At 41.8% G+C, this 26618-nt stretch overlaps 1 protein-coding gene across 3 annotated transcripts in view; it reads right to left on the bottom strand.

The window, feature by feature from the left end:
• The window catches only part of WHAMM (WASP homolog associated with actin, golgi membranes and microtubules), a 74636-nt gene that overhangs the window by 27832 nt on the left and 20186 nt on the right, over positions 1-26618 (bottom strand). For all 3 annotated transcript variants that reach the window (XR_016313997.1, XM_089685710.1, XM_089685709.1), the window contains exons 3-4: positions 7329-7479; positions 2213-2382 (exon numbers count right to left, since the gene is read on the bottom strand). Coding sequence is in view for 2 of the 3 variants with exons in the window: in XM_089685710.1 (XP_089541836.1) it covers positions 2213-2382; positions 7329-7479 (321 nt within the window). In the remaining variant the exon portion in view is untranslated. The remainder of the gene's footprint in view (positions 1-2212; positions 2383-7328; positions 7480-26618) is intronic.

Below are 26618 nucleotides of genomic sequence, written 5' to 3'. Positions count from 1 at the left end.
GCCATTTTATGACGAAATTTTTTTTTTTTTTTTTACTGGACGTGTTTAATAGCAAAAAGTCAAAAATATTGTTTTTTCCCTCAAAATTGTCGGTCTTTTTTCATTTATAGCGCAAAAATAAAAACGCAGAGGCGATCAAATACCACCGAAAGAAAGCTCCATTTGTGGGGAAAAAAGGACATAAATTTCATTTGGGTGCAATGTTGCATGACCGCACAATTGTCAGTTAAAGTAACGCAGCACCGCATCGTAAAAAATGGCCTGGTCAAGAAGGGGGGTAAATCCTCTGGAGGGAAAGTGGTTAATTTCTGAACTTGTTTGTTTTGGTTTCTTTGTATGTATGGATTGCATGGGTTGTTACTGACGTGGTGAAAATTTCATGTCAACAGCACCTTTAGAAATGTACTTACTGAGAAATATGGTGACGTGTTCAATACTTATATTACCCCCGGTATATACATATTCAGTACAAATTAGCATGTATATGTATGTCTGTATAGGCTCCTGAGAAGATATTAGCAAGCATTTTTTAGCGTATACACAAATTTTACTAGTTGCATTTTTACACATTTACACGTCTATGTATGTTAAAGCTGCTTTGGAAAATAGGAAAATGAGGCATGAAAGTTTCATAAAATCCACATAGAACTGTTAGATATTAAATAAATGTTTCCACAAGCATTAAAGATGAACTCCAGGAATTAGATAAGCTACCCTTGCCGTGGGGCCCCCCTGCACTGCAAGGGTTAACTGCTCGATTAGTCCAAGGGTGAAGGTTTAAAGTGGCTCTAAAGGCAGAAGGGTTTTTACCTTAATGCTTTCTCTGCATTAAGGTAAAAAAAAAAAAACCTTCTGCTACCAGGATCCCACCCCAACCCCCCTTACTTACCTGACCCCCATCTCGATCCAGGGCTGTGCCCGAGAGCAGTGGCTCTCTCTTTCCTCACTGGACAGAGAGGCAGTAATGGAAGCCATTGGATTCTGCTGTCAATCACAGCCTGTGAGCAGAGATCAGGGGGTGGGGCTAAGCTGCAATTGGGGCACTCAGCAGGGGGGAAGAACCAGGTATGCCAGCCGGAGGACCCCAGAAGAGGAGGATCAGGGCTGCTCTGTGCAAAACCACTGCACAGAGAAGGTAAGTATAACAGGTTTGTAAAGGGATTTTTTTTTCTCAAAATAGCATCACAGTAAGCTGTATTACTTACCCTATCCCTCGGTCTAACAGGCGCCAATGCTGTTCTCTTCTGCCTGAAGCCTGAGTTGTGGGTGGTCCCTTGGCATCACATACAGTGCAGGAATATTCACCCTGCATTGTATATAGTGGAAGTAGGCACAGAGGGAGAAAGCCTGCCGCAGCTAGGTTTGGGAAGCTGGCGATAGATGAATTAAAATTCAACCAGTTCAGTAGGGACCAGCTGAATTTCAATCCATGTATGGCCATTCCTGCTCAACAGAAGTCAATCCAATGATCAACTTTTGTCAAACAGGAATGTTGGAAAGTTTTCATTCAATCAGTGGCTGCAGCACGGATCAGTGTATGCTGACAGCAGAGGAGTCCCAGCTGTCAGAATACCATAGCACAGTGGTTAGGATTCCTCCATCCACCATGCTTGTGTGGAATCTGAATCATCTATGGCCAGCCTAAGAAGTACACCTTATCCCTGCACCCCTAGACTAAACAAACAATTGTCCCTAGCAGTGCAGGATCTCAGTATGTGTGTGGAAGTATATCAAGTCTGCGTGTATTTCAGCATGTATAAATACAATGCTTCTACATCTGGATATACAGTACTTGAAACAGTATGAATGTGGAACAAAGACCACAGTGGGCATGGCAATAACTGCATTGCATGTAATCTGTCTGCATTCATGTATGCGCCCAATATGGGAGTATGATTGCACATGAGCTCAGTGATCAACATGAAAACAGACAATATACATAGGCACAGGATGTGGGCAGTGACTGGGACTACATTTACACAGTGACTGCAGCAAAGACTAGGAAACACTGCAATGTGGGCACAATGACCCTGGTATGACAATGATGACTTTCATAGAGGGACAGACCCCATAATGTGAACACGGTTCCTCTGGAGGTCCATTTACCTGCCTAAAATAGTGGACAGCACTGACCTGCACGATGTCTGCTAATTAAGAGAACCCTTAAGGACCATAAAAGTAAACATTGTCTGCATTCTTCTAGGAATCTTACTTTTTGTGTGATATCTGCCCTCTTCTGATTCAGGCACATCTCCTTTGATCTCATATGCTGAAGTGTTTCTTTTGCTAACATGGATTTTATCCTCTCCAGTCTGGGTTGTGCTGAGGCCCAGGTGGCTTGTCCAAATCTCTTCCCATCTTGCTCCATTTGTTTCTGCATGGCTGCAATAATAGCAATAATACTTTAAATCAATTTATCAATTTACTCCCAGAGTGCAAAAGGCTCCAAAAAATACATTTCTAAACCATAAATTACTCATTCAAGATTTAACCACTTGCCTACTGGGCACTTTTACCCCCTTCCTGCCCAGGCCAATTTTCAGCTTTCAGTGCTGTCACAGTTTGAATGACAATTGTGCAATCATGCAACACTGCACCCAAACAAAATTTTGATAGGCGGCACGGATGGGCACTTTTAGGCAGCACTGATAGTTGGCACTGAAAGGTGGTTCTGATGGGCACTGATATGTGGCATTGATGTGCACTGGTAGGCACTGATATGCGGCTTTGATGTGCACTGATGGGCACTTGTATGTGGCATTGATGGGCCTAGACAGGTCGCATTGATGGGCACTGACAGGTGGCACTGATGGGACTACACTGATCATCAGGGCACTGATGTCCCCTTTGAGGAATGCAGATTACCGGTTCTCCTCTCCTCATGAGCTGTCAGCGTGAGGAGAGGACTGCCGATAACCGGCATTTCCTTGTTTACATGCGATCAGCTGTGATTGGACACAGCTGATCATACGACAGAGCCGACACCAACTTTTTAGTGTGATCGGTGATCCGCTGTGTCCCAGGGACACAGCGCACCGCTGAGCACCCAGGGGGCGCGCATGGGCAGTTAGGAGTGGGAGGACGTCATATGACGTCCTCCCAGAAAGAGAGACGCTGCCCGTCCGTCATTACCTTATATGGCGGGTGGGAGGCGGTTAAATTAGTTAATGTATGTGAGACTGCACACAAAATGCATGATGAGGTCTCTGCATTGAAGTCAATGGCACTAGAACTGTAGAAAATGCAGAGTTGAGAACAGCGACTACAGTACTCATTCAGACCATGATGTCATAATGCGATGTGTTAACAAGATTTTTTTTCACAGTAATGTGCATTGCGTTCAAATCATGGGTTGGCAATGTACAAAAACGTCCATCCGATGGATGAACAACGGAGACACCCTTAAGCTGACCATACATACATGGATCGAAATTCAACTGCTTCAGCAAGAACTGGACAAATTTCAATCCATGTATGGGCTACCTGGTTATACACAACTTGATCTATCGATCAACTAGTATAAACCCAGCCTATCGGGTTTTCCTGAATGATCCATGCCGCTGGCTATAGCTGGCAACACCGATCATTGCATTACACTCCATTGTATTATATACAATAGCACAGCAGGAAGGATTCCCCTATCCACATTGAATATGTAGATGGGGGCATCGACTCACTTTTTTTGGTTTAATCCTCTGGCTGAATGAAAAAAAAATGAATCATGTATGGCTTCCCTGAGGCTGCAGCACTGTCAGTCTGTGGAGAGGGGAATGTTGGATGTACTAGTAGATTTAGATGGACTGGAATAACAAATGAAAGTAACTCCAGGTAACACTTTATTAAGCAGTAACATCAACATTTATTTTTTCTTTTGGGATAAAGGATTATGTATATGAATAAAAGATGACCATTGTAAGCACCCCTGTCAGTACTAAATTATTTGTCCCAGCCCTCTAATTGCCACTTTTGTTGGACAGCTTAGTCTGTTAAAGTAAGGTAAAAAAAACAACAGATTTACTGGCCAGATCACCAGGTGAAAATACAAGTTTTCTTTTAAGACAGTTTAACATTACAGTGGGGAACATAATTATTTGATCCCTTGCAGATTTTGTAAGTATGCCCACTTACAAAGAAATGAAGGGTCTATAATCTTTATTATAGGTGTATTTTAAATGATAGAGACAAAATATCAACCAAAAATCCAGAAAAGACACACGATACAAATGTTATAAATTGAGTTGAAGTTCAGTGAGTAAAAGGAGTATTTGATCCCCAAGCAAAACATGACATAGTACTTGGAGGAGAAACCCTTGTTGGCACAGAGGTAAGACATTTCTTGTACTTGGTTAACAGGTTTGCACACATCTCAGGAGGGATTTTGGTCACAGATCTTCTCTAAATCCTTAAGTTTTCTTAGCTGTCGCTTGGCAACTCAAAAGTTTCAGCTCCCTCCATAAACGTTCTATATGATTAAGGTCTGGAGATTGGCTAGGCCACTCCATGACCTTAACCGCTTCCCGACCGCCCTATAGCAGAAGTACTGCTACAGATCAGCAGGGATGCGCAAAATCACGTATATGTATGTGATTTTGTTTTTCCGGGTAGGAGGTGCGCGCTCGTTCCTCTCCCTACCCGTGCCGCTATTGGCTCCTCGGCATGTCAATCACCGGGTCCTGGCTGCCGATTCTCGGTCAGGACTCGGTGATCGTTGGCAGAGCGGACAGGGGAGAGGTCCGTATGTAAACAACACAGATCTCTCCTCTGTCAGCACGAACAGGCTGCTTTGTTTTGCTCTGCACAGCAGAGCAATACAAAGCAGCTTATCTCTCTAGTAAATCACACACAGTTAACCTTTTGATTACCCCTTCCTGCCCAGTGTCATTAGTACAGTGTCAGTGCTTTTTATTAGCAGTGATCACCGTAATAGTGTCACTGAGGACATCAGTGGCAGTTAATCAGTTCCCCCCCCAGTGTCAGAATGCCCGCTGCAGTCCCGCAATAAGTCACTAATCGCCGCCATTACTAGTAAAAACAAAAAAATAAAAATTCCAGTGAATATATACTGCCATATGTACATGCTATAACAAAGACATGTAGCAGAATACATTTTGGCCTAAATTTATGACAAAATTTTATTTTTAACATTTTTTTACTGGATATGTTTAATGGCAAAAAGTCAAAAATATTGGGGTTTTTTTTTTTCAAAATTGTCTGTCTTTTTTTTGTTTATAGTGCAGAAAATTAAAAAATGCACAGGCGATCAAATACCACCAAAAGAAAGCCATTTGTGTGAAAAAAAAGGACATAAATTTCATTTATGTACAATGCTGAATGACCGCGCAATTGTCAGCTAAAGTAACGCAGCGCTGTATCGCAAAAAATGGCCTGGTCGGGGGAAGGGGGGGGGGGTAAAGCCTCTGGAGGGCAAGTGGTTAATGTGCTTTCTTCTTGAGCCTCTTCTTTGTTACCTTGGTGGTATGGTTTGGGTCACTGTCATGTTGGAAGACCAATTCATGACCCTTTTTCAGTGTTCTGGCTGAAGAAGGCTCATCCATGACTTTACAATACACGGCCCATCCATTGGCCCTGCAATGCAGCAAAGTCTGCCTGTACCTTTTTTTTTTTTTTTTTCAACAGTTGCGTTTATTGAATCGTACAAAAGTATAAACACATCAAGGTACATGAGAACAATCAAGCACGTGGTATACAGTAGAAATACAATACACATAAATTTCTAATGCTGTAAACCATACAAATTCAACTTGTCATCCTGAGCAAAGTCAGTAAAAACATATATTTTACAATGCAGTTGGCCATTATCCACCAGTGAGGAGTTGAGGAAAAAGATCTCAGGGTGTGAACTGGAGCATGAAAAGAAAAGGACAGAGAGAGCCAGATGGGGAAAAGATGAGGATATGGCCTGTACCTTTAGCAAAGAAACAGCCCCAAAGCATGTTTTTTCCACCTCTGTGCTTGACTGTAAGGATGGTGTTCTTAGGGTCGTAGTCAGCATTTGTCTTCCTTCAAACACGACAAGTCGAGTTAATGCCAAAGAGCTCAATTTTGGTTTCATCTGACCACAGCACTTTCTCCCAATCCTTCTCTGAATCATTTCGATGCTCACTGGCAAAAGTCAGACAGGCCTGTACTGTACATGTGCCTTCGTGAGGAGTGGGACCATGCGGGTGCTGCAGGATTTCAATCCATGGCAGCGTATTGTATTACCAATGGTTTGTTTGGTGACTGCGGTCCCAACTGCCTTAAGATCATTCACAAGCTCCTCCCATGTAGTTCTGGCCTTTTCTCACTTTTCTCATGATCATCCTTACCCCATGAGGCGAAATCTTGCATGGAGCTCCAGACCAAGGGCGACTGATGGTTATTTTGTATTTCTTCTAACAGTTGTCTCCTTCTCATCAAGCTTCTTTCTGATGGTCTTGTAGCCCATTCCAGTCTTGTGAAGGTCTACAATCTTGTCCCTGACGTCCTTTGACAGCTCTTTGGTCTTGCCCATAATGGTGGCAAGGTTTGAATGGAAGAAAGAGATTCTGTGGACAAGTGTCTTTTATACACGTAATGAGCTGTCCTTAGGAGCACCTTCCTAAATTGACAAATCTGTGTACTGTTGGTTGGTAGGGGATCAAATACGTATTTTACTCACTGAACTGCAACTCAATTTCTAACATTTGTATCGTGTGTTACAAAATCTGCAGGGAAAGAATTATTTTTGCCACTGTATATGGCAAACGAAATCTCGTCAAACTAGCATGTAGACATCACCTGGGCCCGGGTAAAGTGAATCTATGGTCAAAATATTAAATCATATATTAATTTCCACATTGTATTCCAAATTATTTCTAGCCAACTCTTATTATTCTGGAGGATCTTTGCAAACATAATTTGTGAAGATCCCCACACTTTAATTCCTTGGATTACATGATACCTATTCACTATGCCCTGTGAGTGTTACACATTTCACAGAGCCTGCCTTCTAAACTACAGAGGTGCTGAGAGGAGAATTTCAGGAGGCGGAGTCAGTAAAGGAATCACTGCTTGTAGGCAGCAAGGTACCATGGGATATGTCGTCCTAAGACATTGAAAGTAAACAGCAGAGGAGAAGCTGAAACACATTCAGGGAATCCAGGAAGTCGTGGAAAGAAATGGGCAGGAGACAAGCAGCGATCACAACATGAAGGGAGATTTTTCAAGTAAACTTAGATTGGATTGTCAAATATAACTGTTTGTATTGTTATTACAACGCAGATGTTTTAAAATGAATGTGTATGTTGTGACCACAGAACTTCTTTAGTAATCATAATCCATCATACCAGCCAGGGCTTTGGAGGTCTCCTTGAAATAATTCACAGTCACACTCTGGATGGATCGCACAGCCTCTACTGCTCTCGCGTTCCATTGCTCAGCCTCTTTCTGCAATGCCTCAATACGTTTTGGGCCGAAATCATCCATTTCAAGTGACTTCTGTTTACAGAAAAACAAGATATTAGGAGAAGAAGAAATTAAAAAGATGTTTAAACCTGTGAAAGTCAGTGTGGCCTTGTATTCAGATTCTAAAAGGCAATTTCATCCCAACATCCCAGCAATAATACCAGTGACATCTGACAAGATCTACAACGAAGAGAAGGTAAACCAAAGCCTGGTACAGACTACCAGTGGGCTGAATGAAAAAATAAACTGAGGGGCTCACGAAGAGGTCTCTGCACTAATTATGCAATTTTAGTACGGTGATCTCCCCATCGAGCTATTGTGTTGACAGGGGGACTGCCCTTCCCCCACCCCACCAGCACACAGTGGTCAGCACTTGCAGGCATTGGCTGCAAGCGCTGATCAGATGCTGATCAGCCTATGATTTTCCACCATGCCCGTTCTACAGAAGCCGGACATTAGGATAACTTCTGTCAGAAAGGCTGCTATATGCACAGGCCGAAGGTCAGCCTGCTTCTGTTGAACTGTCTGATATTCTGCTCCTGTGGGTACCAGGTATTAGCCCACCACCAGATGTTGTTCTATTAGCCATTGTTCAATAACTGAATGGAATCTCTATGCCAAACACCTAAATAAAATAAGAAAGCTAAGAAACTGTATCCTTCCAAACCAGAAATACAATTTACATTTTCCAATTCTCTATGCTTTCCAATATTTACTTTAGAATGGGAATGACCTTTAACTTAACAAGATCCCTGTAGCTAAATATATTTCTGTCAATATCTTTTATAGATTTCAAATTGCTTTCCAAAGCTTTTAGACAAGACTTGTCATTCTGCATGCTGGGATGTTATATTTACCACCTCTGACATCAAATGTAAAGGGTTTGAAGGGATTAATTAATACTGTAGTTTTAGTCACCTGCTCATCCACCATTTATATACTTTTCATTGATGAAGCATAAAAGGAGAAAGGGGGTGAAAGGGGCAGGTATAGTTGACCCTCAGGTCTAGTGCGCATATTAACCCCTGCATCACCAAATCACCGATTTTTTTCTTCTTTTTTTTTTTAACCTAAACTTAGGCTTTAATGCAAACATGTTGCCTGCAAGTACAAAAGCACAGGATTGCTTTAAGGGGGGAGAAAAACTAGTTGTTGCCATAACATCCAGAAGTTTTGCCGCATTTTCTTTTACTTAATGGAGAAGTACAGCTAAAGCTTGTTTGGCTGCAATTCTCCTGTGGATCACAGGAGTGCAGTTCGTTCTGCACTCCTGTGACCTGCTGTTGGCTGACATCCCTCAGCTGGTCCGGGCTGGGGAAGGATCCCAACTTTAAAGTTGGGATCCACCCAGATGTCTGAATCGGCCCCTGTCTGGATTGGAGCCAGCTGCTCCCGCCCCCTCCACAGCCCAGCACTCCAGTGAGCACTGGGGGGGAGCAGAACAGAGAGCAGTGACTGACAGTCACCAGCTCTCTGCTCACTGAGCACTGAGCAATCAGCAGACTTTGATTGCTCAGTTCTTAGTCTTAGTGCCAGTGGAGGACAGACGCTGCATCCACCTAGGCAAGTATAATTTCTAGAAAAAAACCCTAAACTTTTCTTTTAAGTTTTATCAAAAGGAACAGTACACATATAGTGCAAATAGAGAGCACAACCCAGTAAACAAGTAGACAAAATCTCAATCCTTGACAAAAAAAAAAATGAAGTACAACATGTAAGAGCTGATTCACATATATGTGGTATGGATTAAAGCTCAGGTTTCACAGCTATTTGATACAGTAGCTGTTCATAAATTCATGTCAGGTTTACATCGGGGCCAGAGCAGGATTAGCTCAGGATCTTACCTTGTTCACACATATGCGGTTTAGGTATGGTTCCCACAGAAGTCAATAGCCTGTAATCCGCACCTGAACCTGAAGCCACTGCTCAGAAACCGTACAGGATTCTTTTTAAAACCACACTGAATCTGCATCGCTGTATACCGGACATACAGTTGTGTTCAAAATAATAGCAGTCAGACATCACTAACCGGATCAATCACTGTTTTTGGTAGAAATGATATTTCTACATGGCAAATAATTTACTAGCAGGTGTAGTAGAGTAATAGAAATCCAACAGACCCAACAGTCATGACATGCATGCTGCTGATTCTGTGTAATTGAATCACTAATTGAAAGGGGCATGTTCAAAATAATAGCAGTGTGGAGTTCTATTAGTGAGGTCATTTATTCTTTGATAAACAGGTGGCAATTATTGCCCTTATTTAAGGAAGGAAGGCAGCAAATGTTGTACATGCTGGTTACAGTGCATTTCTCTCTGAAATTCTGAGGAAAATGGATCGTTGCAGACATTGTTCAGAAGAACAGCGTACCTTGATTAAAAAGTTGATTGGAAAGGGGAAAACATACAAAGAAGTGCAGAAAATGATAGGCTGCTGAGCTAAAATGATCGCAGATGCTTTAAAATGGCAACCAAAACCTGAAAGACGTGGAAGAAAGCGAAAAACTACCATTTGAATGGATAGAAGAATAGCCAAAATGGCAAGGACTCAGCCAACAATCAGCTCCAGGAAGATGAAAGAAGGTCTAAAGTTCCCTGTGAGTATTGTTACAATTAGAAGACGCCTATGTGAAGCCAAGCTATCTGCAAGAAGCCCCCCCAAAGTCCCACTGTTGAAAAAAAGACATTTGCTGAAGAGGTTACAATTTGCCAAAGAGCACATTGACTGGCCTAAAGAGAAATGGCGCAATATTTTGTGGACTGATGGAAGTAAGATTGTTCTTTTTGGGTCTAGTGGCCGGAGACAGTTTGTCAGACGTCCCCCAAACACTGAATTCAAGCCACAGTACACTGTGAAGACAGTGAAGCATGTTTGCGCAAGCATCATGATATGGGGATGTTTCTCATACTACGGTGTTGGGCCTATTTATCGCATACCAGGGATCATGGATCAGTTTGAATACATCAGAATACTTGAAGAGGTCATGCTGCCTTATGCTGAAGAGGAAATGCCCTTGAAATGGGTGTTCCAACAAGACAACGACCCCAACACACCAGTAAACGTGCAACATCTTGGTTCCAGACCAACAAGATTGACGTTATGGAGTGGCCAGCCCAATCCCCGGATCTTAATCCAATAGAAAACTTGTGGGGTGACATCAAAAATGCAGTTTCTGAGGCAAAACCAAGAAATAGAGAAGAACTGTGGAATGTAGTCCAATCATCCTGGGATGGAATACCTGTTCACAGGTGCCAGAAGTTGGTTGACTCCATGCAACACAGATGTACAGCAGTTCTCAGAAACAGTGCTTATACAACTAAATATTAATTGATTCAAAGGAAAGCAAAATCTTCAAACATTTTTCAGTTTATATAGTGAATGTTTGAGTTTGTAAAGAAGAACACAAACACTGCTATTTTTTTGAACAGTCTAATATTCACTTTTCTTCAATTGTTTTAGAGGAACAACACAAATTTGATATATTTTTCTTCATGTTTTGATTTGGAATAGAATGTGTAGTGTTCCCAATGCATTTGTGTGTATGGAAATAAAAGCTATTAGAAGGATTTTGAGCTTTATTCACTTTTTTCAACACACTGCTATTATTTTGAACACAACTGTAAGTGAATAGGCACCAAAGGAAGCAATGTTATTTCACGTCATGCGGATTGGATGCGGTTCAAACCTTATCCAATCCGCATATATGTGAACGGGTGCTAAAGAAAGGAGTATGACCTAGATTTTCCATTAGCAAAAGACAAGGTGACCTAAGACCAAAGATAATCGGATTATACAGATGCACATGTGTCTGCAGACAGAAACATCAAAACCCCCCACATTCTCATTGGGCAAACGGAACAGTATCAAACTCAGTGGGCCATGCTGACCACACTGGAGCTGAATAAAGCCCATCACAGGGAGGCCGAAAAAAAAAAAAAAAAAAAAAAGGGGATAGAAGGAAGAGTCAACCATAGTTCAAAATGGAGAGGAAGTGCATCCAAGGCATTAAAAAGTTCAAGAGAGAACAAAGAAGAAAAGAAAGGGAAGATCCAGTAGTGAGGGAAGGAAAGCAGGTTTAGAAGAGGGAAAATGGGGAAGGTGTAGGGTACCCCAGGGGCTTCTGACGGTTTAGGAGAAAGTACCAGGAATCAGGAGGTCATTTGAGATGGGGGGAAATGGTCAAGCCAGGGTTGCCAAACCTGTAGAAATCTGTCATGCGTGTCATTAGGAATCGCAGTTAGCTTTTCATTGATACAAATTTTATGGATTCGACTGTGTGTGTGTGGGTACATTCCCAACAAGTGGCTTCTGTAATTGGTTTGTGCTTCCCATGGATCCTTCCACAGACTGATCAGCCTGCATATCCATATCCAGAGCCTCTGCACTTTAGGACAGGTCCACCATATATGTTTCATGTCACCCAAGTCCTAGCAGCCCCAAAAACAGCCAGATATGTGGGGAGACATTTGGCAATTATGGTCAGTTTAAAATACCACCAGGACAAAGGAATCAACAGTGGGAAGTGAACCACATCTTATTCCAGGGCTGGAAATAGGCCAAAGGGTTTTTAGTGTAGGTGGAAGGGGGGGGGGGGGGGGGTGGGAGGTTTAAAAAATGGTCAAGAAATTTTTGGATTCCAAACTATGAAAGAAGGAGGAGAGGGAGGGGGAGGGTGGGGGGGGGGGAGTGGGATGGGAGGGGAGAGAATAGTTGATCACCAGGGAAACCTTTAGTGTTTCAAAGATAATATACCAGGACCTCCAGTTACAAGGAGCAGATGGGAGAAAGAAGGATATTGGGAAGAGAGAAAAAAGTAGGAATATTGTAAATTTTATGACCTATAACGTAAAGGGCCTGAACACTCCGTTAAAAAGACACAAGATTCTTAGGGAAATTTATAAATATTCAGCTGATATAGTCTTTTTACAGGAGACACATTTAGCCCAGGATTCAAGAATTATGTTACAATCAAGAAATTATCTAGTTTGGTATTATGCGGATTCCCCAATAAAACGGGCTAAAGGAGTAGCAATAGGAATGGCAAAAAATGTTAGATTTATTAATAGAAGATAGGAAGATGGATCGAGAGAGTCAGTTTTTATTCTTAAGGGGGAAACTGTATGAAATGGAATGAACTCTTGCTAATATATATTGCCCAAGTAAGAACCCAAAGATTTACTTAGAAGAAATCCTAAGGAAACTGATTTTAAGAAAGGGGTAAGGATTGTAATTTTTGTATGAACCCCCAGATTGGTACAGGCCTAAGAACCATTAAAAAGAAGTTGTACCAAGGTCAATTGGTGGATGTATGGAGAATTAAGCACGTTGGAATGAGAGACACATTCTATTCCTCTGCACACGCAACACAATCTAGGTTAGATTACATAATGGTAGAACATCAAATTAGAGTCAGTTATGGATTCCAACATAGACGTTGTATCTTTATCTGATCATGCGATAGAAAATGAGTGGGGTGCAGAATAAAACATATGCATGGAAATTAAATGAGACACTCATTCAAGATCAAGAGACAGAAACGAGAATATGAGAGGAGATAGAACAATATTTTTTAGCAAATGAAACGGAGGGAGTCTCAGTAGCTACAGTATGGGAGGCACATAAGGTGTATATAAAGGGCATCCTGATCGCTATAGGAGCGGAAAAAAAAGAAAAAGAGGTCAGAAAGGATAAAAAGGTTAATAGAGGAATTATTTACACTAGAGCAATCACATAAAAAGAGAACAAAAATAGATATACAACATAAGATTCTTATAAAGAGACAAGAATTAAGTAATGTATTAGAACAAGAAACAAATAAGGCCTTCAATAGGGTGCTTGGAGAAAGCTATCAATGGGGAAATAGACTGGGAAAATTTTTGACAAGGTTAGTGAGAAAAAATAAATCAATAAACTATATAGAGAAAATTAGAAATAAAACAAGAGAACTAGTGTACCCAACTAAAACAATTGGTAGTGTATTTCAAAAATATTATAGTTCCTTATATGCAGTTCAATCTAAAAAGAAAGACATGGAGGGAGAGAGAAATAAAAAAACTTCAGATATATTAAAAGGAATCGGGATTACCCAGATTAGATAAAGAAAAAAGGTTCAATGTTAGAGAGGCTGATAATAACACAAGAGGAAGTACAAGGGGCACTAAAGAGTACAGCAGCAGGAAAGAGTCCAGGACCAGATGGATTCACAGTGAGATATTATAGGAAATTTAAAGAACTATTTATATGAATGCATTGGAAGAAGGAGGCCAAATGAGGAAAAAGTCATTGATGGCACACATTACAAAAATTTGTCCCAATGTGCCAGCTACAGGCCAATCTCATTATTAAATGTAGATATGAAACTATATGCTAAAATCTTTGCCAACAGGCTGAAGGATTTAATGCTGGAACTGATACACTTAGACTAGGTTGGGTTTATACCAGGTAAGGAAGGTAGAGATAATGGATTGAGATCACTATTACTCCTGCAAAAAAGCAAGAAAGAGAAATCCCCAGTGGTACTCCTGTTGATAGATGCTGAAAAAGCTTTTGATAGGGTAGATTGGGGATTTATGATGAGTACCCTAGAGGCAATAGGGCTTGGGCCCAAAATGTTTCAATGAATAAAATGCTTGTACAACCACCCATCGGCAGTAGTAAAGATTAATGGTACATTGTCGGAATCATTCGAAATGTACAATGGAACGAGGCAGGGCTGCCCACTCTCATCCCTGCTGTTTGTGTTACCTTTGGAACCACTGTTAGCAATGATAAGGAAAAGCGTTGATATAAAAAGGAGAGGTAGAACATAAGGTGGCAGCGTATGCAGACGATATGCTATTTTATGTGGTTAACCCTAGAACAACGTTGCCAAATTTAATACAAACTTTAAAATGGTAGGGAGAACTATCAAACTTTAAAATTAATCTCACAAAATCATAGATACTAGATATTAATATGCCGAAAGTGGATAGACAAGTACTACAAGAAAAATTTCTCTTTAAATGGCAAGGTAAACAGCTAAAGTATCTAGGAGTAAAGCTAACCCCGTCAGAGTATCTATCAAGTGAACTATATACCATTACTGAATTAAATAAAAGAGGAGCTGAAGAAAATATCAAAAGGCGGTTTGTCCTGGATAGGTAGAACTAATATGGTTAAAATGGTGATACTCCCAAAAATCCTGTATAAATTCCAAATGCTTCAATTTATTTGTTGCAAGAGTTTCTTAGGGTATTAAAAAGAATGATAATGAGATATGTATGGATGAATAAAAAACAAAGGGTGAATTATGAGGTCTTATGTAAAGATAAAATAAATGGGGTATTAACTATGCCAGAGATTAAAAGATACTAAAATGTAGTAATATTGTCACGGATAATGGATTGGGTGTATAACGCACAATAGAAAAGTTGGGTTGGGATTGAAATGACATTGAGGGAAGTACAATTGGACAAAGTTATTTGGAATCCACAACAATACCGAGGGTTGTCTGTAAATATGAGCACTTTTACGAAGAATGCATTTAGGATATGGGACGTGATGCACAAACAAAATTTATAGAAGTATAACTCTCCATTAATACCATTGGCGGGAACAAATTATTTCCCACCAGGGATGAGCACTATCACAGGAACTTGGATTATCGGATGCACGGATAAAGGATATTATTAAGGAAGGGGAGCTAAGCATTTTACAGGAGTTGAAACAGAAAAAAAAAATGTTTAGGAGGATGAACGAGTGGCGGTACCTTCAACTGAGACATTTCGTTGTTTCTCTCCCACAACCATTGAAAAGGTTAAGAATTTGCACACAAAAACATTGCACTTCACGCACATATAGGACACTGACTGCTATGGCTGAACCAGTAGTACCACTGGTTATGAGTAGATGGGAGAAAGAGCTGAAAACATTGTTGGGTGATCAGCAGAGAATTTTTTTTTTTTTCAAAATTGCACATGGAGTGGTTGACATGAACACAGTCGAGATGAATTATACATTTATAACAAGATGGTATATTACACCCAGTAGAGCTCATAAGTTACATCCACAAATCTCATCGCTGTGCTGGAGGGGATGTGGGAGGGAGGGCAAAATGATACATATATGGTGGCAGTGTCCCAAAATACAGGAATTTTGTCGAGACGTTCAACAAATAGGAGAAATTACAGGGGAAAAAAAATAAGTAAAGACCCATGGGTGTGCCTATTCCATAACACTGACCTAACAGTTAAGCAATACAGGAACACAATGATACCTCATCTAATAAATGCGGCAAAAGGGCTGATCCCTAAGTTTTGGAAGGTCCAGGAGACGCCCAAGTTAACGGGCTGGTTAAGAAGGGTGGAAAATATACAGAAAAAGGAGAAATTATACTATAGTGGAGAAGACAAATTGGGTAAATTTAGGAAAATTTGGAAAGGGTGGAGTGGGTTTAAACTTACACAGGTTTGCTGAGTTGATGATGGAGAAGGAGGGAGATGGTAAAAAGAGGTCAGAGGAAAGATGTGAATGTGAAGAAAGAACACTAGAGGAATAATAAGAAAAAGAAAAAAGGGAGGTCCAGTGGGAGGGGATGGGGGAATGGGGTAGGGAAAAGGGGTTTGGAAAATTGTAATAAATTGTAGAGGAGTTTGTATAAAAAAGTTTGTTTTTTCTTATGTTTTGCAATATAAAAAAAAGAAAAGAAACTTTGCATCTGCATTAAGAGTAGGCAAGATCAGATTTTCACACTTATACCATAAAATCCATTACTTGGAATCCATTAAAGGGCACAGAAATTCAGCAATAGCTGGGATATACTAGCAACTACAGGAGGTTAGGACACTGGCAAAACATTGTAAGCCAGTCCCTGTAGAAGTCCTTCTCTATCCAAGGTTTGTAGAAAAGCAGTATCAAGGCAAATGAAAACACAAAGGTATGAAGACAAACGAAAACACAAGGGTCTGTGCCCCTTTAATGGACTTCAAAAAAATAGATTTTATGTTAAATAGAAAATAACATTTTTATTTCTCCCCCATTGGGGAACATAGGAATCCAGACATAGACCACAACTCCAAAAGCAGTCCAACTAATGAGTGGGTATCAGCCACTGACAGGCCCATAGGAAAGGACTGGGACCTGTCTGCAACTCAAGACTACCTTAAAGCGGTTATATACTCATTGTTAGAAAAATTAAAAGTCAGTAGCTACAGTTTTTGTAGGACACTCACCTGTCCCAGGATCCAGCGTAGTCTTCACCCAGCCAGTTTCTTCAACAGGCTTTGGTCCCTGCATACTGACTGTGGGCAGCCAGCTGTGACTGTTTGTGGCTTCACGGTCAGCTGCCCACTGTCCATGAGCGAGGCACGCTGTGCTACCTGATTGGTCCTACAGTTCTCTGGGACCTGTGACATGTCCCAGAAGGCTGTGGGGGAAGGAGGGGGGCCAAACTTCTGCTTGGAGATCCAAGTGGAGGCGGGGGACGGAGTACCTGTCAAAACTAGGTACCTGCTACCCCTCCCCCCAAAAAAAGTGCCAAATGTGAAGGAGGAGTGGGAGAGGAGGAGAAAGAGTGGAAATTCCCCTTACGGGTAATGTTCCGCTTTAACCACATCCTGTCCAGCCTATTATAATTATATGGCCGGGTGCGTGCTCTTTTATCCTGGTTGTTTCAAGTGCCTCATATGCACCCTAGGGGCTGTGCAGCGGTGCGATCTGTGTCCACTAGATCATTGTAACAGGTTGTTGTGTGTGAGCAACCACAGCAATCATGTCAGTTGTACACAATGGTTTTCATTCATAGCCATTGTGTACTACTGTGATCTCTGAGATTGGTTCACTGTAATTGACCCTGTACCATGTAATAGCTGTGGCCAGCCACAGCTATCACAATTGTACAAAATAGCACATAAATGGATATAATTCAAGAAAAACAAAAAAAATTACTTTATTACTTATACAGTGATCATCACTGTAATAAGCAATCATAGTGTTAAACACACTGTACTGCTCTGGTCACAGTATGTAAAAAAAAAAAAATGTAAGAAAATGTTTTTGTTTCCTTTACATACTGTCACTGGTCAGTGTCCCTGATCACCATAGTGACGCTGTACTGCAGGTGACAGTATGTAAAAAACAAACAAAAATGTATTAAATTTCCTAATTTTTCAGAAACAAAAAAAGTGACAAAAAATTATAAAGCTTAAAAATATGCACTATGCCTCTTACTAAAATACTTTGGGGTGTCTAATTTCCAAAAGGGGTTATTTTGGGGGGTATTTGTACTGTTCTAGCATTGTAGGGTCTCAAGAAAAGAGTACTCAAGACTGACCAATTTTCAAATATATATACCATAGTTTGTAGACTCTATAACTTTTACACAGACTGAATAATATACACTGGTTTGGGTTATTTTTACCATAGAAATGTAGCGGAATACATTTTGGCCTAAATTTATGAAGAAATATTATTTATTTGCAAAATTTTACAGAAATTAAGCGAAGAAAAACTTTCAAAATTTTTTATATTTTTCGTTTCTTTAGCAAGTAAATAAAAAAACCCAGTGGTGAATAAATACCAGCAAAAAAAAAAAAAAAAAAAAAAAAAAAAGAATATGGGTACAGTCTTGTATGAGTAATTATCATTCAAAGTGTGACAGCGCTGAAATCTGGAAGGAAGGGGGTGAAAGTGTTTGGTATTGAAGTGGTTAAGGTATAACTAAAAGGTAAAACTTATTTTAGTTTTGGATAGCATGGACAGGTATTTTATTGTTGTCTGTGCCGCAATTAGGGAGATTCCCCCTCTCTATTTGTCCTGTTTATCATTATCAATGAAAGTAAAAGAAAATGCTACATTTTGGGTTGTCCCCAGAAAAGTAATAGAGGGGAAATCTTTTTATGGGGACGCTAGTTCTGGTGACACTGGGGTCCCCAAGGTATTCCCTTAATTTGTAGGGATTTACACTCGCTTCCCCTTTGGCTATGGGACAGGAAATGAAGATAAATCTCCACAATGGGGCACAGATGGCAAAAAAAAAAAATCTGACAGAGGATATAATCCACCCATACTCTATCCAAAATGAAAAAAAAAAGGTTTTGCCTATAGCTCTACTTTAAGGACCAACACCAGAATTGGAAACAATTGTGATGATGCCCCCTGCACAACAACAGGGGAAGCTACTAGGCACCAAGAGAAGGTCACAGAAGATCAATCTAGAACAGAAGGGATTAACCCCAAAGGGGAATGACTGAGACTGAACCAGTGAGAAGCTGTGAACTAAAATTCCACCAAACTAGATGGACCAACATAACTACATGATGAGGAAGAAACAGGTCAACAACATGATGTGTTCAACAAGGAAAAAAAAAGGAAAAAACAAAAAAACAAAACCAAAACACTAGAACAAGACCCAAGGAGAACAGGTCCTTAAAGGGAACCTTGGGGAAAAAATAAAACAGGTCCACAAGAGGAGACCACCCTGTCCACATGTGTGTCTACTTGCAAACTCCTAGGATGTAGAGGATTCAGGGAAGAAAAATGAGGTTCCCTGGCCAGGTAAGCAGACCTGAAAATGAAGCATCCAAGAAATGTGACAATCCCAAATTCTACCTTTATGGGATATCAATCACTAAGAAATAAATACCACATGAATTTTTGAGTTGAAATAACTCATGCGGTATTTATCTCAAAAGTAGTCACTTCACTAGAAAAAAAAACATGCGTTATTTACCGAATGTGTTAAATATTTATGTTTTGTGATAATTATTGCTTACATTTTGCATTACTTTTGGCGGGTTATTTTTGCAATTTTTTTTTTGCAAACTAACGCTGCACCAGAAGGCACACAGCAATACTGTGAAAACATTCTAGTGCGTTTTAATTCACAAAACAGTCTCCCTCTGATAAAATGTATTTACATTCTTGAGCTCAGAGGAGAACATTTCCACACTGATACATTGTATACTTTTCACTTACTGGCCAGTGCAGAGTTCCTCTTAGGCCCCATGTACACGGGGCCTATCTGAACGATGGAAACTGACTGCTGGAAAACGTAGGATAAAAAAGTCTGTTTAGCCACGTTTGCATAACGTGTTTATGTGCGTTTGTGTTTAGAAGCGTTTTTTTTTAAAGACAAGCAGAGGAGAGCCTCCCAAATGCCCAGAATGCACTGAAAAGTGGTAAATTATTAGCTATTTCAGACTGTTTCAGAGAAATACACAGAGTAGAAGCAGAGACAGCAGTATGTGTTGAGATTAGCTTAGGTGTGAGTTGCTCATTAACATTTCTTTTGTTTCCAAAGGTGGGAAAGGTGTCTGGTGGAGTCATAAAGGCCACTTGGCAGGGAGTCTTCATGAGGAATTTGAGGTGTGAATGGTCATTAACATATCTTTTGTTTCCAAGGGTGGGAGAGGTCTGAGGTGTGAATTGGTCATTACAATGTGTGGCAAGCTTGGTAGGAACATCCTGTGTTCAGTGTTTTGTCCATTTGAGTACCAAGAAAACGCTTTGCATGCATTTTTCATGATGAGAAAAAGGCTCTGGACAGCATCGGGAACTGGAAGAGCTAAAAAAAATATTCAAACGCAGACGCTTATAAATGCGATTTGCCGCATTTACAAGTGGTTTGCATTTGAAACGCTGATAAAAACAACTGTAAACTCAAATGCCTGTAAACGAAGATGTGTACATGGACACATAGGAAAACATTAGGGTGAGTTCAGGGGCTGCTGAAAAAACCGCCGAACAGCTCCTAAACGTGAGTTTATCAGCTGCAGTGTACATGAGCCTAATTGTTATTTTGTACATTTGTAAAATACCTCCAACAAACACCAGGTGATAATTAATGAATATATGTGTTTTAGTGAATTGACTTTAACCACTTGCCCTCCAGAGGATTTACCCCCCTTCCTGACCAGGCCATTTTTTGCAATACGACGCTGTGTTACTTTAACTGACAATTGCACGGTCATGCACCGCTGCACCCAAATGAAATTTATGTGATTTTTCCCACAAACAGAGCTTTCTTTTGGTGATATTTCATCATCTCTGTGTTTATTTTTTGCGCTATAAACAAGAAAAAGAGACAATTTTGAGTTATAAAAAACAATATTTCTGACTTTTTGCTATAAAACACATCCAATAACAAAAATTTTTAAAAAAATCTAATTTCTTCATAAATTTAGGCCAAAATGTATTCTGCTACACGTCTTTGCTAAACAAAAATCCAAATAATTGTATATTAATTGGTTTACATGAAAGTTATAGCATCTACCAATGGTGGTATATATACTGGAATTTTTATTATACTAGTAATGGCGATGATCAGCGACTTATAATAGGACTGCGGCGGGCATTCTGACTCTGGGTGGGAACTAACTGCCACTGACATCCCCAGTGAAACTAATGCAATGATCAGTGCTAATAAAAAGCACTGACACTGTAGTAATGACACTGGGCAGGAAGGGGTTAACATCTGGAGCGATCAAAGGGTTAACTGTGTGGTGTGTGTCTTACATCGTGTGCTGTTTTTACTTGGGAGACATGCTGCTGTGCAGAGTGATACAAAGCAGTATGCCCTTGCTGAGAGGAGAGAGACACGTTTTTTTTTTTTACACACAGGTCTCTCCCCTGTCAGCTTTGCCGAAGTTCACCAAGTGCAGGCCAGGACACGGTGATTGACATCCCCACCCATCAATAGCGGCGCACGCTCCCTACCTGGAAATACAAATCATGTATATATACGTGATTTTGCGCAGCCGTGCCGCCCTGTAGAAGTGCGGATGGCAAGTGGTTAATGATTTATCTCATGTTTTTTTTTGTGGCATTTATCTCACTATTTTAACAAATGTGCGATATTTACCTCACATTAGATATTTTACTTAGATGATTTGACTCTTATTATCTCATGCGATATGAAAAGTTAGTTACATGACCTTCATATCACATGCGGGAACCTTTACCCCTGGTTCACATCTATGCAGCTGTGCGGGCCACGTTTTGCATGGGCACGAGAGCCCATTACTTTGAATGGGCTCCCATGCCCCGTGACATGCAGGGAAAGAAGTCCCTGCACTTCTTTGGAAAACACAGCCCACACGGGAACCTCGCTTCCCAGTACGGTTGCGTTTTCCAGTGCGGGTGGCGTGCCATTAGAACTAATGGCACCGTCCGTGGGTCCGCATTCCTCTGTGCGGGTGGTGCGGCTGCACGGATTTTCGTGCAGATCTGAAGTGGCACCACCCGCACACCTAGGGTTAGTGAATTGGCCCCAATGTGACCCCTGAGACTGGTAGAGAACGCTATGATTCCAATCAAGAATTCAGTCTGACTGAAAAAGAGAGGGAAAATATCACCAGCACACCGAGGATCACCAATATGGGTCCAAAAGTTTTAATAAACGATCACAATTACAGCAAGGCCTTGCTGTAACTATGTGATCGTTTATTTAAACTTTTGGACCCGTATTGGGGATCCTCGGTGTGCTGGTGACATTCTCCCTTGCTGATTCTGTTCAGTTCCAGCCGATGGTCGCTGCAGCTCCCACTTATACACACAGCCATTTTTAACGCAGCAACGTGTGCGTTTGGATTGTACACTTGCATTCTTGACTGAAAAAGAGGGGGTGCATGAGAGGTACCCGTACAAAAGGTAGGCAGGAATGAAGGGTATACCACAACCCCAGACTGCTATAGGAAACTATACTGATAACAAATGTGGGGGCTGGAGGTGGAAAGGTGACAGGCATTTCTAATACTTTGGGGGCTATTTATGAAAAATTGATGTTGAAATGTGACAGACATTTTCACAACCATTTTTTTGCTTTATATGTTTATTTCCTTTGACTGCAAGTACCATCTAGTGGCCATAATGCTGTATTTTCCCAACTGAGATATTTCAAGAAAGTACTGCATTGTTGCCACCAAATGGTGCCTAAAATCTGACTCCAGCTTTCATTTAACTTGAACCAGACTGCTTCAAACAAACAATTTCTTTTACGAAGACACGCGCCCTGTCAGCACTGTATAAACCATATGTAGCATCAGCTACATACAGTACTCAGCGCTCTGTCCTGGCAACGGTATAGGGACTTTTATCCTTTTCCCGGAACAAAACAAAACCATTGCTAAGCCATTCACAGGAAGCTTTGCATTTTATGAGTGAATACCAGGCTCTCTGGTTGGCTAAGGTCAAGAGGCTGGCAGATGAACCAATAGAACAAGAGAAAGAGCAAAACAAATCCACGTTAACACCAGGAGGTGTCTGGGAAGAAATGTGAACCTTGGTAATGGTGAACTAGATACAGCACACTATCAACGTACAGATCATACACAGAGGGAGGAGGTGAAATGATGAATATACGGGTCACATACAGTGGAAGGGCAGTGGTGAGGGGGTGTGCAAATGTGCATAAGGGAGGTTATGAATGAATATACAGGTACACAATACAGAGACAGGATAGAATTAGATGGGAGAAGGGTGCTGAAAGGGTTAAAACAAAACACACAATCAAATGAATACCTGGATCTGCTGCTGCCTGTGACATTATATTAATGAACAATTCATTCATTCATTCCTTTCTCCCACCGCCTTTGTGTTTATATTTGTGATTCATGCAGGTCGGTTCTGTACCTTGTGTCAAATCAGAGTCGTAAAATAACAGCTCAGATCACAGCCATTAACAGGCACACTGGCAACCCATGTGCGTTTATATTTTATATTGATTAATTTATAAATGGCACTCCAGAAATACATGCCCACCTCCCTGTCATTTACTTATTTATCTTAACAATAGGGCAGTACAGAGGTAATGGCAGAACTGAAGGAAGATCTGGAGGAGCTTCCTCAAGAGGCTGCAGATTAGCCACAGAAGGACCCATCTCTAGGTGATCAGGTCTCATAAAAGCCTTCGGACATACTCATTCCCACAGGGGGAACCCTTTTGCAGGATCCCCGCATGTACTGCCTGCTGACCAGGGAAGCACAGAACCATCCAGCTACCCAAGGAGTCATCCAGATGTACAAACAGCCCCCCAGCTTGTATAAGTAGGGTAGCTCCTTTATGCACAAACCTTTTTAAGAGGGTTAACTGAGCTCTGGCTTTAAGTTCTATGGGATACGTGGGAGTTACTACAGGGCTATGAGTACCTACTGCAGATGTACATAGGTGAGATTCCTCTGACCACTTTCTGCATTAGGACATTAGCACTCTGTAGCACATTGCCAGTTGCAGTGTCAAGAGCAAGTCTAAAGAGATAATGTCTCCCGGAGGTTAATAGACTCAAATACTCTTTGGATGCCACATTAGTGTCCCAACCACACAGTCAGAGTGCTGTGCACATCTCTACAGCCATCAGTCCCATGTGAGACACAAGTTTAGATGCTGGAGCCATCACAAGGCTCCAGACATTTGCTCTAGCCGCTCTTTACAAATGGCGGCCTACCCAGATGATCAAGGGGTCCCTTCAAGTCTCAAAAAGGTTAAGGCCAGTCAATTCAATCTAGAATTTAGGGAGAGATTATAGCTGCCTATCAGTGGATTACCAACAAGAAAACACACCTCCATCTAGTCTAGTGGTATTCCTGTTAAGATGGGTTACTGTTGTAATAAACAGTGGGAACACACCACTAATTTACAAACTCCCTTTCAAAAGGGGACATTTTTTGACACACTTTCAGGTGGGGCCCAGGACCCTTCAGGGCATTTCCAGTCTGCATAGAGGAATAGCTCAAATAGCATGTTTGGAGAAAAGAGGTTTGCATCTGTATAAGACCCAAGGCCTGAACAGTAGGCTGATCCTCCAGATGCAGGTTAGCATGCACTGCAGGAGACTGTGCTGAAGAAAGAGAAACCTCTTCAGAAATAGACTGTTAGGACTAAATATGAGTCAGAGATGGTATCGGGGCTCCAGGCCTGGCTTGGTTTAACTCAGGAGGTTCAGACAGACTCTGCAGGGGATGGCACTGGATCACTCTTAGATTCTCTGCAGACCCAGTGCCCCAATAGCTGAGCAAACAGCTAAGAAGTCCTGAGTGGACAAAGAGGTCCATTTGAACACGGAGAAAGACCTTTCCTCAATCAACGGAGCTGAGGAAGAGTCAGATGACAACCCTATAACAACATAGGTCCCAGGTTCCAGATTACATGTGCAGGTTTCTTCTGAGTAAAACTCTCAGATAAACACTAGAGGACTATGGGTTGAGGTCACCTGGGGAAGTAATACTGTCCTCTCTGTGTCTTAGCAAGTGTGAAGTGGTAATACAACTAGGCCCAATGTGAGGCAAGGTCTCCAGTATTTACAAACTCAGGCCACTTGTGCTGCTGAGGGTATCAGGCGGCTGAAAGTAATTAGATCACTGTAGACAGGCAATGGATGGATGGACTGGAGAGCTACATGGTGTTTCAAGTCCAGGAAAAGCAGAAAGATGGTGCTTCCTTCAAGCTAAATGGCAGGAAAGAGAGAACAGAGCACACACAACCCTCCACCCAGAACAAGATGTCAAGGCTCAGCCCCTAAGCCTTACTCGCACCAAAGTAAAATGAGTGGTGGCAGGAAATTTAAAAAGGTGCCCAAACAGTGAAGTTGCTCCTGGTGCTTTAGTCTGAATGATCTTTTTCAAAAGGTGGAGTCTTTAGAAGGGGCTGTGCAGTACATTCAGGTAAGCATCTCAATGCATAGCCTGGGGCCCGAAGGTAACATCTAAGCCAGCCCTGCACGTCTGGTTCAGTGAGATCTGGATATACTCTCTGAAGCAAGGCTTAAAAACCGCAAATCCAAACGGTTGCTAGAGACCAGCTCAAGCAACAGTGTCAGAGAGGAATCTTAAAAAGGCAGAGGCTAAATAATTCCACAAATCAAACAGATTGTGCATCCAACCTCTAGCACAGTGATGGCGAACCTTTTGGAGCCCGAGTGCACAAACAGCGACCCAAAACCCACTTATTTATCGCAAAGTGCCAACACTGCAATTAATCCTGAATACTGAGGTTTTAGTTTAGAAAAAACAACTCGTACATTAACATTTTTTTGTTTTAAAAGAAGAACACAATAACAAAGCTTTCAATGATACAGCTTTTTATTGAAAAGTAAAAGTTTGCATTTGGTGTGCTTTTACATAATTAATGTGATCTTTGCTGTTGTATGCATGCTGATAATTTGTCACATTGTGGCTGATACTTCGTTATTTTGAGAGCAACACATGCGGCACTCAGGTCATCTGTTAGTCTGTTTCTTGTATCAGATTTGCTATAATTCAAAGCTGAAAACAGCTGCTCACAAGCATAAGATGATCCAAAAAAAGTAAGAAAAACAATCTCAAGTGCTTTCATTGACTTAAAATTATTTGGCAGAGAATTCCACACTTTAAGGATTTCATTTTCAAAACTGCAAAGAGGGGCAACGTTCCACTGACCCCCGGCACAGAGGGGCAATGTTCCACTGACCCCCCGCACAGAGGGGCAATGTTCCACTGACCCCCCGCACAGAGGGGCAATGTTCCACTGACCCCCCGCACAGAGGGGCAATGTTCCACTGACCCCCCGCACAGAGGGGCAACGTTCCACTGAACCCCGGCACAGAGGGGCAACGTTCCACTGACCGCCGGCACAGAGGGGCAACGTTCCACTGACCGCCGGCACAGAGGGGCAACGTTCCACTGACCGCCGGCACAGAGGGGCAACGTTCCACTGACCGCCGGCACAGAGGGGCAACGTTCCACTGACCGCCGGCACAGAGGGGCAACGTTCCACTGACCGCCGGCACAGAGGGGCAACGTTCCACTGACCGCCGGCACAGAGGGGCAACGTTCCACTGACCGCCGGCACAGAGGGGCAACGTTCCACTGACCGCCGGCACAGAGGGGCAACGTTCCACTGACCGCCGGCACAGAGGGGCAACGTTCCACTGACCGCCGGCACAGAGGGGCAACGTTCCACTGACCGCCGGCACAGAGGGGCAACGTTCCACTGACCGCCGGCACAGAGGGGCAACGTTCCACTGACCGCCGGCACAGAGGGGCAACGTTCCACTGACCGCCGGCACAGAGGGGCAACGTTCCACTGACCGCCGGCACAGAGGGGCAACGTTCCACTAACCATCGGCACAGAGGGGCAACGTTCCACTGACCACCGGCAATGTTCCTAATATTGCAGATTTAAATGCCAGGGGGACAGCACAACATTAAAAGAATGTCAGTC

The sequence above is a fragment of the Staurois parvus genome, unplaced genomic scaffold (genome assembly GCF_062004578.1).
Source record: "Staurois parvus isolate SC_StPar_1 unplaced genomic scaffold, SC_StPar_1.0 ptg000381l, whole genome shotgun sequence".
NCBI lineage: Eukaryota > Metazoa > Chordata > Amphibia > Anura > Ranidae > Staurois > Staurois parvus.
The sequence above is the reverse complement of the archived record's forward strand: the minus strand, read 5'-3'. Positions and strand labels throughout refer to the sequence as shown.